At 38.6% G+C, this 13,313-nt stretch overlaps 1 protein-coding gene across 7 annotated transcripts in view; it reads right to left on the bottom strand.

Moving 5' to 3' along the window:
* The window catches only part of dgkza (diacylglycerol kinase, zeta a), a 105,366-nt gene that overhangs the window by 78,881 nt on the left and 13,172 nt on the right, over positions 1–13,313 (bottom strand). For 2 of the 7 annotated variants that reach the window (XM_084108218.1, XM_084108219.1), the window contains exon 1: positions 6,740–6,920. The exons of 2 other annotated variants lie outside the window; for them this stretch is intronic. In XM_084108218.1, the coding sequence (XP_083964344.1) occupies positions 6,740–6,801 (62 nt within the window). In that variant the 5' untranslated portion in view covers positions 6,802–6,920. Of the gene's footprint in view, positions 1–876; positions 1,576–6,739; positions 6,921–13,313 lie in introns of those variants that run through there. 3 more of the 7 variants (XM_084108212.1, XM_084108216.1, XM_084108217.1) reach the window with 3 other exon arrangements.

Genomic DNA, 13,313 nt, shown 5'->3' with positions numbered 1-13,313 from the left:
CATAAATCAATACCTGAGCTGTAAGCTGCAATGCCGTAGAAATAGAAAATGAAAACAAATATGGTAAATGTATCCCTAAAAGCTATGTGCAAATAAAAGTTCAAACTGATTACTTACCATCTGTCAGTAGAAGTTAAAATCACTAAATTATAAATGATAATTCAGAAAAACAAAAGCACATACAAAATGTTAAGTGGTACATGGGGAGGAACACAAATTCAATCATCTGATCATATACTCCACAATGGTCCCTTTACTGTTACTGCTCTCATAAAAAATATTTGTGTATTGTGTTAAAAGTAGAAATTTAAACTTTACATGTCTAACAATAAATATTTTTAAAAACCTATAATTTAGTCAGAATTGTTTTGTTTTTTAGGCTCTAAATATGACGATTTCTCATGTTTAGAAAAACTTGGGTTATGCACTTTTCCAACAGTAGCTTACTCGGTGTCCTCCACTCAGGTGTCCTAACGTGACTGACGGATGTTTTTCATGAACAGTGCACAGATGCGATTAATTGATAATCGAACACATTGCTGACTGATTATTTTTTATTTCATAGACTAGCTGTTGCTACCAGAACACCAGAACTAAGCCCAACCTGAACACAACACAAACAGTGAGCAAACACACAGCCACAGTGTGGTTAGGTAACATGCACTGCGTTACAGACACGTTGTTACAGCAAATACACATTACAGGGCTCAGGTTTGAGATGGAAACATTGAATGGAAACTTGAGCACCCGCACACACACACACACGCTCTCCGCAAGTTCTCATAAATACACAATCTTTCTTTACATCTACATAGACATACACAAGTGCACTACAGTGAGCTCAGATCCCACTCATCAGGTGCAAGGTCGACTCACCTCCTTCCAAACAGCCGTAACCCTGAAAAAGTCCTGCTGCTATGCCGGCGACCCACCGCGACTCTTTCACCCTCAGGCAAGGCGTTGGATAGGAGGTCAGAATTGGATGAAGAAGCGGATGTGGAGGCCAGAGAGGTTGTGACCTCTTCTCTGTCCTGCGAACCTGCTCCTAGCTCCTGCTCCATCAAGCGCCTTGGCCGTCAATCAAACAATCGTAACCAATCCCAAAGTCATGCAGTCAGAGAGTCCTCATGACAAGAAAAACTAGAAGAGAAGGGTCGCACCATCCTGCTCTCTGCCTCTCAGAAAGAGAGGGAGGACAACACGAACAGCGCTCAGTGCTCCAGATCCTAGCAGACTTCCACGTGTGATCCGCTTCCCATCCGCCTTCAAGACACTTAATCCTATAAGCAAACCCCAACATTCCTCCCCCCTCCCCCTCCTCCTCCTCCTCCTCCTCCTCCTCCTCCTCTCTTTCCTTCCTCCCTCTCTGTCTCTGTCTCTCTCTCTCAGGAAGTTCTTACAGTCCCGGTCTAAGCAGTGCCATAAAGCAAAGAGTATTCCTTCAGTCCTCTCTTCATGTCTTTCTCTCCTCCCACAGTGGTTGTCTCTTGCACTCACACACGCGTCAAAGCAGGCGCATACACATACGCTCTAGCTGCCGGTTGCACTCACAAACATTGCACCACACCAGGAAGTGTCAAACTCAGAAGAGACTCATTTGTAGGACCCCAAATGTAGCTGCCCCTCCAGGTGCCTGATTGTTTTCAACCTTACTTTACATCTATCTCACAACCTATGTCTTTCTCTCTCTGATAGGGGCTTTAGAAGATAATGTGATCTCTGACAATGGAAAAAGCAGCTCAGTTTGCAGATCAGATCAGTAGTCCATCTAGTTTTGTTCACAAATATCACTTACGGACAAATGGCTGCCTTGAGTTTGAGGGGTTATTTGAAAATAATCTCTGTATAGAACTGGCTAATGATAAAAGGTGTAACTGAGGTCACAGAAACGCATGAAACTATGTAAAACTACACACACACACACACACACACACAGAACAATGCGTTTGTGGCTGTGCAAGCACACTTGTAACAGGAGAGCAGGTAGGAGGAGGATCTTATAGTAGTGGATAAATGCAGTTTGACACTGAGAAAAAGAAAGAAAGCAAAAGGCATGAGAAGAAAAGATGGAAAGAAAGATCGCCTCAGGTTTTCGGGTTATTAATTTCTGTCAAATCCTTGTATGTGTGTGTTAGAGGCATGTGAGCATGCCTCTTAACATCGGTTGAAGGGTTTTCTTTTACATCTTTTACAGTTACGTAAAGATTAACAACCAAAGTACAATACAGTACAGTGTCATATTACCTCCACTGTCATATTGTGAACAATGGTTATTATAGATAACTAAAACTAAAACCATAAAAACAGGGCTGTACCCACCATTGAGGTCCCTGAGGTCCGGACCTCTGTATTTTTCCGAGGTGTATATAATAAAGGTTGTGAAATAATTGTCTAATATTAACTCTACTTTGGTGCTGCATGGATATTGCACAATACCGAGATAACCGACCTTCTCATCTGAACTGTCACGTTCTTCAGTCTTAACAGCGCTCGTCAATGTCAAGATGTTTGACATGGCCAATCAAATTAAAGTAGGCGGGGCTTTATGTTTACTAAAGTTAAATTTTTTATTGAAAATGTAGGCTATAATTTATGTGGTTCATTGCAATTCATAACGGTCATCATGACGAGATAAGAAACATTAATGTTTTAACAAAGTGCATGTGCACTCTGAAACAAGCCCAACACGGATGAGAGTGCATGACAACAAAACAAGTGAAGAAGATGCGCTGAATGAAAATGCACATAACATTCCCTGTCTGTCAGTAGATGGAGCTAGTGGAACAGCAGAAATGCCATAGACAGTAAAAGAAATGGACACAGCGACCCCATTGGATTCAACGGAGACAAAGTGAAGTCAATTAGAAACTCTTACTTCCTGGGGGTCGAGCGTACTGCGCAGACTCAAACTGAGCTTGACGACGTAGATGTGACGTGAGCAACCCGTCTGTCTTCTAGTAGCTGTGCCAAGAGAAATCTGAATCAAGAGAAATCTGAATCATTCCCTTCCGAAACTTGCAGAGACGGAGAGTGTGAGTAGGAGGTGTCCATGAGCTAGGAGCAGGAGCAACTTTTGCTAAGTATTCTGATTAATTATTTTGTCACTTTGCCTCCACGTCCCCCCGATTGCGCGCAAGCTTCTCCTCCTGTCCATACGGTAATTCTCTACTGTGCGACAGAGAGTCGCGTGGTTGTGACGCAATCGTTAGCCTATTTTTACAAAAATTGCTTCTACAGGGCCATAACAGAAGCTACAAGGTAATGAAGCCTTTTATACATTTTCGTGTTTCTTTAGAAATAAATAATAGACAAATGGAGTCTTTAAACGCCTCAGATGTGAAGTTATTCGCTGTCAAAGTGACGCCAAAATGAATGGGAGTCAATGGGATGCTAACAGCAGGTGGGGGTCCGCTAGCCAATGGCGGCGTCCGGGGGTACCTTCAAAATAATAGAAAACCCTGCCCCCCTGAGAAATGCAGCCGTTACCCGGTAACCCCGTAAACACAGCAGCTGCGCTACTTTCTGTTTCTGAACATCATCTAAATATTTCAAACAGACATTCATATTTTAGTATTCGCTTTGGTGTTCATCACAGCACCAAATACTTAAGTTAAAATAGGCTACTTAAAGACCTTCTTAGTTGATGTTAATTTCAACACTTACTATTTACTAATGTTTTATAAAAATCAAAAGTTGTATCTGTTAATATTATATAATGGACCTGAGCTAACATGAACTAACAATGAACAGTTGCACTTTTATTAACTAATGTTAACAAAGGAGGCAAACAAAATACAATTATTTTATAATTTTTATGATTTATTGATATGATAATTATTTCATAATTTTATAAGCATCAACACCCAGTTTAACTTGATAGAAAACTATACAGACATATTAAATAAAAAAAAATAAAAAACACAACAAAATTACTAAAACTTGCATTTAAGTTAAAATTAAAACAGAGTCTCTATGATACTAAAATAAGACTGTTGAGGACAGAACTAGAAGGGAAGTATTCTCAGTAGGTCATAGTATGTGTGTGTGTGTGTGTGTGTGTCAGTGAGTACTATAAACACTATACCCCGCTATACCTCCTGTTCACACTCACTACAGACTTCCTGTGAAGGAAGGAAATGATGTCACTAAAATGGGAGTCGTACACAATTACGGTTGGACCACAAACCAGATATTGTTTCCTGCTATTCTTCTGTTAGCAATATGTGTGTGTGCTAGAGAGAGAGAGAGAGAGAGAGAGAGAGAGAGAGAGAGAGAGAGAGAGAGAGAGAGAGAGAGAGAGAGACAGAGACAGAGACAGAGAGAGAGAGAGAGAGAGAGAGAGAGAGAGAGAGAGAGAGAGAGAGAGAGAGAGAGAGAGAGAGAGAGAGAGAGAGAGAGAGGGGAGAAAGGAGGTGAAAATAGGACAGCTGAAAGGATCAGTAGGTAGAAAATAACTGTGTAGGAGTAAAAAGTAGGATCCACTGTAACCTGGATTCAGCCTATCCTACCACAGCAGGGAGACATTTTTCAATCCATTTTTCAGTCCATACTCACCACAGCAGGACACACTCACATAAAGTATCTTAATTCAAGCATCAAATGATCATTAACAGTTTCTACAGAAATTATGATTTTGTGCATCCCTATTCTGGATTTCCACCTTGTGGTTACATTGAGCAACTGCATGCATGCAGGCATTTCTCACTGACTGTGGTTACAATACTTTAAAACCACTGCTTTATTTACTCAAGTTACACTGGCACAAGTCATAATACAATGAAAGTGATTGTGGTTAATTTGCCCATCATCTGAACTAGGACCAGATACTGTGGTACAACTAATGGAACTATTATTAAACTGTGTATTAATCTCCTTACATACATAGAAATATCTGACATCACCACATTGCTTCATTCCTCTCTCTGTCTCTCTGTCTTTCTCTGTCTCTCTCTCTTTCCCTCCCTCTCTCTCCCTCACACTTGTTTGATGAGATTCTAAGATAAGAGCTGGTGGTCACAGAAGGTTTTCATATGCAGTTTGGCGATAACCGCATCTGGACTAAAACAGAACCACCAGCTATAAGCCTTAAACAGAAGCCAGATACAATGAGTATGTTTACATGCACACCAGAATGCTGGTTATTGCGAGAATGCTGAACGAGATGCAAAAGTGGCATTAACATTTACATGCATTTTATGACGCTAGTAATGGCAATGTCAGGTGTTCAACTCGTGTGTGTGATTGATAAATCTCATTTTACTTTGGGTAAAAGCATAAATGTGAAATGTAACCTGCATTTATGTAACGTTTCAGAACACTGCTTTCTGCAAAAAAAAAAGCAGCATACAGTCACTAAAATGGCTCATATTTAAAGGGGTGGTTGATTATGAACTTTAGTTAGTGTGTAATGTTGCTGTTTGAGTATAAACAACATCTGTAAAGTTACGAAGCTCAGAGTTCAATGCAAAGGGAGATATTTTCTTTTAAAGAAATTGCTTTTCAAGGACCCGAGCTTCCTCCCAGGTTTAGTGACTCTAAAATTTACATAAACCCCACCCCTGGGAACACGATTTATAGATTATCATGACAGAATAAGCTAATCAATGACTAGAAGATAACTACACATAAGCTACATAAATTCATCAACTAACCATTCAGAAATGTTGTCTACATGTTGTCACTTCTTCTTGAGTCTCTCCATATTTGTCCGACTCCGGTTTGAACATAAAAGGCTAAAGGTTTTTTCAATTTTCAGTGCATGTCTGTGTGAGGTAATCGAAGCTGCTAAGGACTAGTGATGGGTCGGTCATTAACGATTCGTTCATTTTGAATGAATCTTTAATATGACTCGGGACTACCGAGTTGTCTCAGAGAGTGATTCGTTCATTTTGTGTTGACCGCGCATGCGCAACATCCAATAGGTTCTGTACTGGAAACAGAAATGATTAGTTCTCTCGAGTCTTCGGGTTTGGGTCCGAGTCTTTCGTTCTTCCTGTCAGTCCCATAGAGACTATGCTGCCAGTACCGGATACTAGGGCTGTCACTTTTTAGAAAAATCGAATTCGAACGGGTATCAAATATCAAGCAATGTATTCGAATATCTACGATGGTGCGTTTTTGCTCAGCCTCAAAAAGTTAAAATTTTAACATGCTATATAAAAATATCTGTGGGGTATTTTGAGCTAAAACTTCACATACAAACTCTGGGGACATCAAAGACTTATTTTACATCTTGTGAAAAGGGCATTTTACCACCCCTTTAACCTGACAGCACAGCAGATGCACAGACAGTATTACTGTAAGATGCACAGTTAAATACAGTTACTGTATGCCTGCTACCACATTTGCAGAAGTTCATACATGCACGCTACTGCGTACAAGACTACAGAAGCTGTCTCCGAAATCACACACTGTCTAGCATAAACTACATCAGTTAAAAAATATCTATACAGTATGAATATGGGTATTTGGATGTACAATATATGCATAATGTGGCCACTGGTCACAGGTCACTGATTCTTTTCACCCGTTTTCAAATACTATGAATACTGTTTTTCACATAAAAATCAGGCATATTCGGATGTAGTGAAAGTGTTCTTACTGCCAGATCTTGCAGCTGGATTCAGATCTGTATGTTGCAATGTCTTTATGGTGCTGATCAGAGCTTCATTCTTACAGCTACATGAGCTGGCACAAGTAGCATGGGCCATCAAAAGTTGCAGGTGTAGTTCAGTCTTACCTGTGGTGAGGTTGAGACGGAGGGGTGGGGGGCAAGACCCATTTCCCCCTGTGAGCCCACATTTCTCTCTCTCTTTCGGCCTGCCAGATTGAAATCAACTTACTCTCATACACACAGCTTGACAACAACTGACCCTCACAGCCTGTGCCTCACTGAGCTAAATCTTTCTTCCCTAACACCCCCTACTTCCTGTTGTGACACTTCCTTATGTGAGTGTATGTTTGTGTTAGTGTTGTATGTGTGTAAGACAGAGAACGAGGGATGGGTCAGGGGTAAAACTTGGTTCTGGTAAAAGAAACTGCCTCAAATAGAATATGAGCTACATACCGCAGACACACACTCACACTGAGAACAGGGTCCTGTAGGAAACTATTTTTAGTACTGTTAAAGGAGAGCCACACACACACACACACACACAGACAGAGGCAGGCAGCTCGCCCTGTTTCCTACAAAGGAAAGTGGCTGATGATCTTGAACTTTAATATTTCTTTCTGCGCATGAGAACACAAGCTGCTATAAATAAAGATGAAGAACAGACAGTACTGTTACTGCTTTGTCACCCTCCTCTCAGTTTTAACCATGTGTAAATTCACACCCACAGATGCATAGCTTAATATATTTTATAAAACAAATATTGTTGTCCATTTTCATTGTCTTTTTTACATTCTCTTTTTCTATTAGAGATGTGCATTTTGTTCATTTTTACAAAAACTTTAATATACTTAAATATTTATGGTTTTGTCATCATCATCATCATCATCTTAAACATTTTTTTTTGCAAAAATTCACTGATGGCACTAAAGTACCATCCAAAATATTACCGTAACAAATCACAAAGTTACAAATATTAGTTTGCAGTTACTGGACTGCTCAATATGAAATCAATTACACGTGAATTATGTTTTCATAATCAGTCATCGCTGAATTTCTGTTTATCCTCTCATTGTCTCTCTGCAGATCATTGGGTCTGCAGGTTGTGTTACCTTGACCAGACTGCTAAAAAAATCATTAAACTCTAAAATGATTACTCTAAAAAGGACAGGATAGAAAGTAGAAAGTCCCTGTAAGTCTCCTCACTCCACACTAGGGGGAGAATTTACTCTTCTTTACTGATGGCTCCATAATCTCTTTTACCCTTTCCATCTCTTGATCCTGTGGTTCCAAGCCTGGGTTACTTTCTTTTTTCAATGAAAAAAAAAAAAAAGGTTTTTGAAGAATTGCGCTGGCTGCTCTTATCCATGCATTTAAAATGAATGAGCACTGAAGCATTATAGCCTCAAAAATAGGCTATGAATTTTATTATTTTGAATATGAAATTTGTCATTTTTTCCCAAATTATTTATTATTTTTCCCAAATTCTGTGTTTTCAGTTGTAATGTTTCTGGTTTCTGTTTCTGTGTTTTATGAATGAATATACATTCATTATCAAAAACTATGGCAATTCAATGAATGCATAAAACTTTAACAATTTAAACTTTTAAAATGCAAAAATATGAAATTTGAATAAAGTGCTACACAACAGAGGTTTTAATAAACTATATTATTATTATTATTATTATTATTATTGTTATTATTACTTGTAGGTGCACGTTTGTCCTATTTTTAAATTGTTGGTTTTAACACGTTTGTTTCTTCAGCAGATAAAAATAAAATGCAATGTCCATATACCTTTGGTACGTGGATAGTCCAATCCATTTATTGTCTGCTTCTTTGGTCAAAAACAAACAACAACTAGAAAAAGAAAAAGCAGCAGCTATTTCATGCACTTTACAAAATTCATTCAAGTCATTGCGGTCAAAAGAGTTTGTTTTACCTTCTTTGCACACAACTCTGTGTTGACTTTACAACGTAAATACATTATGTGCCCTCTAGCGGTGTGAAAGAAAATGACACAAAAAAAAAGGCTCCTACATTCTACAATATATTTCTGTCAATTTCTTCAAGTTAAACCAAACTTTTATTTTGGCAGGTTATAGTGAAGACCTTTGAGGGTCTGTGATGATATGATGGTATAGTTTTTATCAAGTAAAATGGCAAAATGCTCTTGAAGTGAACTCAGATCTGGAGATTCAGTTCATGTGTTCATGTGTAAAGCTGAAAAACCATAAGCATCTTGAGTTCTTGTGTATGTGTAGTAGACAAAACTGTGCCACTCATTCACATGAAGACAAGCAGACGCATTTAAACAATCTTTTTGTGGTTTAATATTCACTGACACTTGTCCATATTGCAATTTGATTAAGTATTCAACCCTACCATTTGATTTATTCATCCATATTCAGCATTATACAGTAAATTACATTTTTATGACTGGATTCCACGGTTGCATTGGCGTTTTCTGCACCACTAAATATTTTTTCTAAACTATTCCTAAAAATCCTGCATATTTATACAAAGAAACCTAGCCCTCTGGGGTTCAGTGACATTCTGTTCGCTCATTTTGAACCTTCACATAAAAGAGCAGCTCGGCCCACCGGCACACTTACAACTGTCAATTATGAGCAACCCAGATGGAATGATTTAAATATGGTAAAATGTGTCACATGGACCTCACAGTACTACACTCTTCTTGGAAGTCAAGTCTGTCAAAATATGTGCACAACTTTGTTCTGCAGATGCAGATTCTGTGTGGTTTGGCTTATCAGAAAGCCTGCTGCCATTTCAGTGTGTTTGTGAGGTGGCGGCGTCTGCAGAATCTCTCATAGCTAAGTGTGTTGGACATCGTGTTCCAGCCCATGAACTCCAGTTTCAGAGAGATCAAGGCCAAAGTTACCATGGTGTCTGTCACTGTAGTAACTGCTTATCAGCTAAAGCATCGATTAACTAGGAACTGTAAAGGCTGGGAGTGATTGGCTTTCATTAGCTTGCTTGTAGCATTTTCATGACGACGTGATACTGTGACCACAAGATTTAATTGGAGGAAAGAGTTTAGGAGAAAAATATAGAGGGAACTACAAACAATTTGAGTTCTGGGAATACAGAGAGTGTCTACAGACACTTGCACTGAGGCACGCTGTGCCCACTCCTCACTCTGTTCCAGTGCAAACACTGTGAGCACGCACACACTTCACATCTACTCAAATATCGCTCTCTCTCACACACACAGTGGTGTTTGTAATCTGTGTTGTACAGAAAAGGCTTGAATAATTAATTTGCACTCAGTCACAGCCTCTCCTGAGTCAGTCACTGTCCTTTCCGTATGTGTCTGTGAGCGCATTTGTTCCAGCTCTCTTTCTTTCACACATGCAGTAGGACTGGTTAAGGATTAGGTTTTCTGACAACATCAAAACAGCTGCTTTCTCTCTCAAGAGCATCTACTTGATCCCTTAAGACCACTTGCAGACACAAACTAATGAACAGGACTTATAAAACGGCACATCCTAACTCGAGTACTTACTTAGCCACAAAATGGTTCTGTGGGATCTGAACCTGGTGTGTTCAATGTTGTCTCGCTCACTTTAGAACCATCTAATGTCAAAAGTTAGTGAAGAAATCTGTCAGTGTTTAAAGCAGAGGAAAGGAGGTGTTTTTGTGATGGCTCAGACTGTGGGAGGAGAACTCCTGATAAAGCAACACCTACAGGGTGCACTGACTCACTCACAATACACTCCAATCTACAGCCATAACACAAACCCTTCAGTACTGCTGGGACCCTCTAGCGCACTCTTACACAGAGCAAACACACATACACAGAGAAAGTCATACACACTCACATTCACATCAAAATATACAGAATTGTTTTTTTTTAATGGTATAATGTCTCGTAATACTGTATATTGGACATGAGAAGTTTTGCCTCATAACCTTTTCATATAATGGGACTTGTCTATCATACACTGATAATAGTTACCAGAAAATATATAGATCACCCCATAGACAACATTTGCAGCAGATTAATAGTTTAATTATTTGTATTTTTTAAATTACACCATCCCAATTTCTTTCTTTTTTTACATTATTGGGATTACCCCTTAGAAATATATATTTTTGCACATTTCATGCATACGTAAGTTATTAGATATAATTTTAACATTAAATAATAAACAATCTCATCCTGGTAGTTCTTATGTTATGGACTCTTATTTTGTTATTCTGTTCTGTTTTCTTTAGTTCCTGTTTCCCTGTTCTATTTAGTTTCGTTTTCCTTGGTTACTGATTATATCCCTGTTTCTGTGATTATCATCAGCTGTATCTTATTTAGTTCCTGATTATCCCCTGCATATATACTCTCTGGTCAGTTTAGTTCTTTGTTTGCGGTTGTGAGTATACTCCTGAGTATAAAGATTGATCTAGTATTTCTCTATCGCCGCACGCTTCATTGCAGCCACTCAGAACATTAAAAATAACAATAAAAACAATAAATGGAGCAATTCCAATAGGGTCCTCACACCATCGGTGCTCGGGCCCTAAATATGCTTTTGACATCACAAATCATATTTAAAATCAGTCAAAACTATTTTTTTGTCAAATGTAGTATATATGTTGCATCTGAAACAGAGAATGAGGTGGCATATTTCTATTTTCAATAAAATATCATACCATATGACAATATGAGGGTTTAGCAAAGAAAAATGTGAAACACTGAAATAGCATAAATTCAAGCAAGTAAATTAAATGAAGTATCTGATGCTAGTCTGTAGACAGATTCACTCTGAGAGAAACAGTGTGACAATAATGAGATGGATGGAGGTTGAGAAAGATGAAGACAGACAGGGGCTTATACAGAGGAAGGAGGAGGGAATAAAGGAAAGACGGAGGAGGAATAAACAGAATAAGAGAGACTCAATTAACAAACGCCCACTTCCTTACTGTGTGGCTGCAGCATTATCCTCAGGAGCAACCGTCAAACCCACACAGATGACTGCCAGAGACGATCAAATGCTGACTGAGTGCCATGATCACTAATCTGACGACTAAAATAATCTCCACTGACATTATCTGTGGAAATCTGTGCTTATTTGTTTTCTTATTGGGTCACAAAGGAGTTTCCATCTGACCGCTTTATTGAGGCTCTTGATTTTTGTTCTCTGCTAAAAAAAAATCCATGACATTGAAAAAAATTATTCTCCTTTCTCGTGCAAAACTGTCACATCCATAACGCCAACACAATGCCATTGTATTTAGTTGGCGTTATGGATGTGACATTTTTGCGCGGAATTGCCCCTCTCTTCTCCAGTTCTTTTCAGCAGAACATGCATATGGTGAGAATATTATTTTTGCCCATCTCACACTAGTGTTACAGTAGACAGATTCTGTAAAGCTCAGAGAAACAGAAGTGTGTGAGAGAGATTTAAGAGATGGAAGAGTATAAAAGAGGCAGGATCATTTCCTGGGATTTGCAGAGTGAAGCTCTTGTAGCAATGCTGTCGAGACAAAGCTTGCCAAGAGATAACATCAAAACACACCAAAACAACCAACATCCAGCCTTTTAAGACTTATGAGTGTTTCTGTCTGAAGAGCAGTTACAAAAATGAGACTACTACAAGAGCAAGATGCATGCATCATGCAAATTTGTCTGCACTTACTGTCTACAACCCCAGGCAAACATCATGGAATCACCACACTTAGAGGATGTTCACTCAGATTTTTTACTTTATAGCAGAAAAACTAAAAATCGCAGATATGACACAAAAAAGGTTTTGTTCAATAGCTTAACATTCTGGCTTAATGAAACATACCTCAAACAAATCCACTTTTTTATTTATCAAATCCAAATTTTAATAATGGCCTGTCTTTTTCCAGAACATGCAGAACATCCAGAACTGCAGAACATGCAGAAAAAAAGTATGGAATCACTCAATGTTGAGGAAATAATTATGGAATTGTCTTTTAATTTACATTTTAAAACCAATACTGGGACATGTCTAAAAATGCTAATTGGTCAGCAGCTAAAAGAGAGTGCTTGCACACCTTAACGGGCCATGGAAAGGATTTTAAAAGTCCTCCAAAGAAGCTGGTTGTTCCCAGTCAGCTGTATCCAAAATTTGGTGCAAGTATAAACTAAATGGGAAGGTTATAAAGGAAAACATACGGGCAGACCAAGGAAGACGTCAATGCAATTAAGACCTTAAAGCAATATGCCTATAAAATAGAAAATGTACAACAAAACAAATGCAAAACTAATGGACAGAAACAGGAGCCAATGTTTGTGACAGAACTGTAAGAAACCAGCTAAATGAAATGGGATTTACATATAGAAAAGCCTAACTGAAACTAGTACTAACACTTAAACAGAAGAAAATAAAGTTACAGTGGGCAAAAGAGAAGCAATCATGTAGTGTGGATGATTAGATGAAATTGATATTCAGTGAAGAATAGTAAATCTGCATTAGCCAAGGAGATGATGCTGGAACTTTTGTCAGGTGCCATTCAAATGAAACATATAAGATGACTGCCTGAAGAAAACAATACAATTTCCCTCCCACCTCATTTATGATATGAGGTTGCATGTCAGGTTAAGGACCACAGCAGTAAATTCACAGGTTTACATTGAAATTTTGGACACTTTTCTCATTCCATCGATAGAAAATAGCTTTGGTGGTGATGAAATCATTTTCAGGATGATGATGCATCT

The sequence above is a fragment of the Abramis brama genome, assembly GCF_963993115.1.
Source record: "Abramis brama genome assembly, chromosome: 3".
Taxonomy (NCBI): domain Eukaryota; kingdom Metazoa; phylum Chordata; class Actinopteri; order Cypriniformes; family Leuciscidae; genus Abramis; species Abramis brama.
The sequence above is the reverse complement of the archived record's forward strand: the minus strand, read 5'-3'. Positions and strand labels throughout refer to the sequence as shown.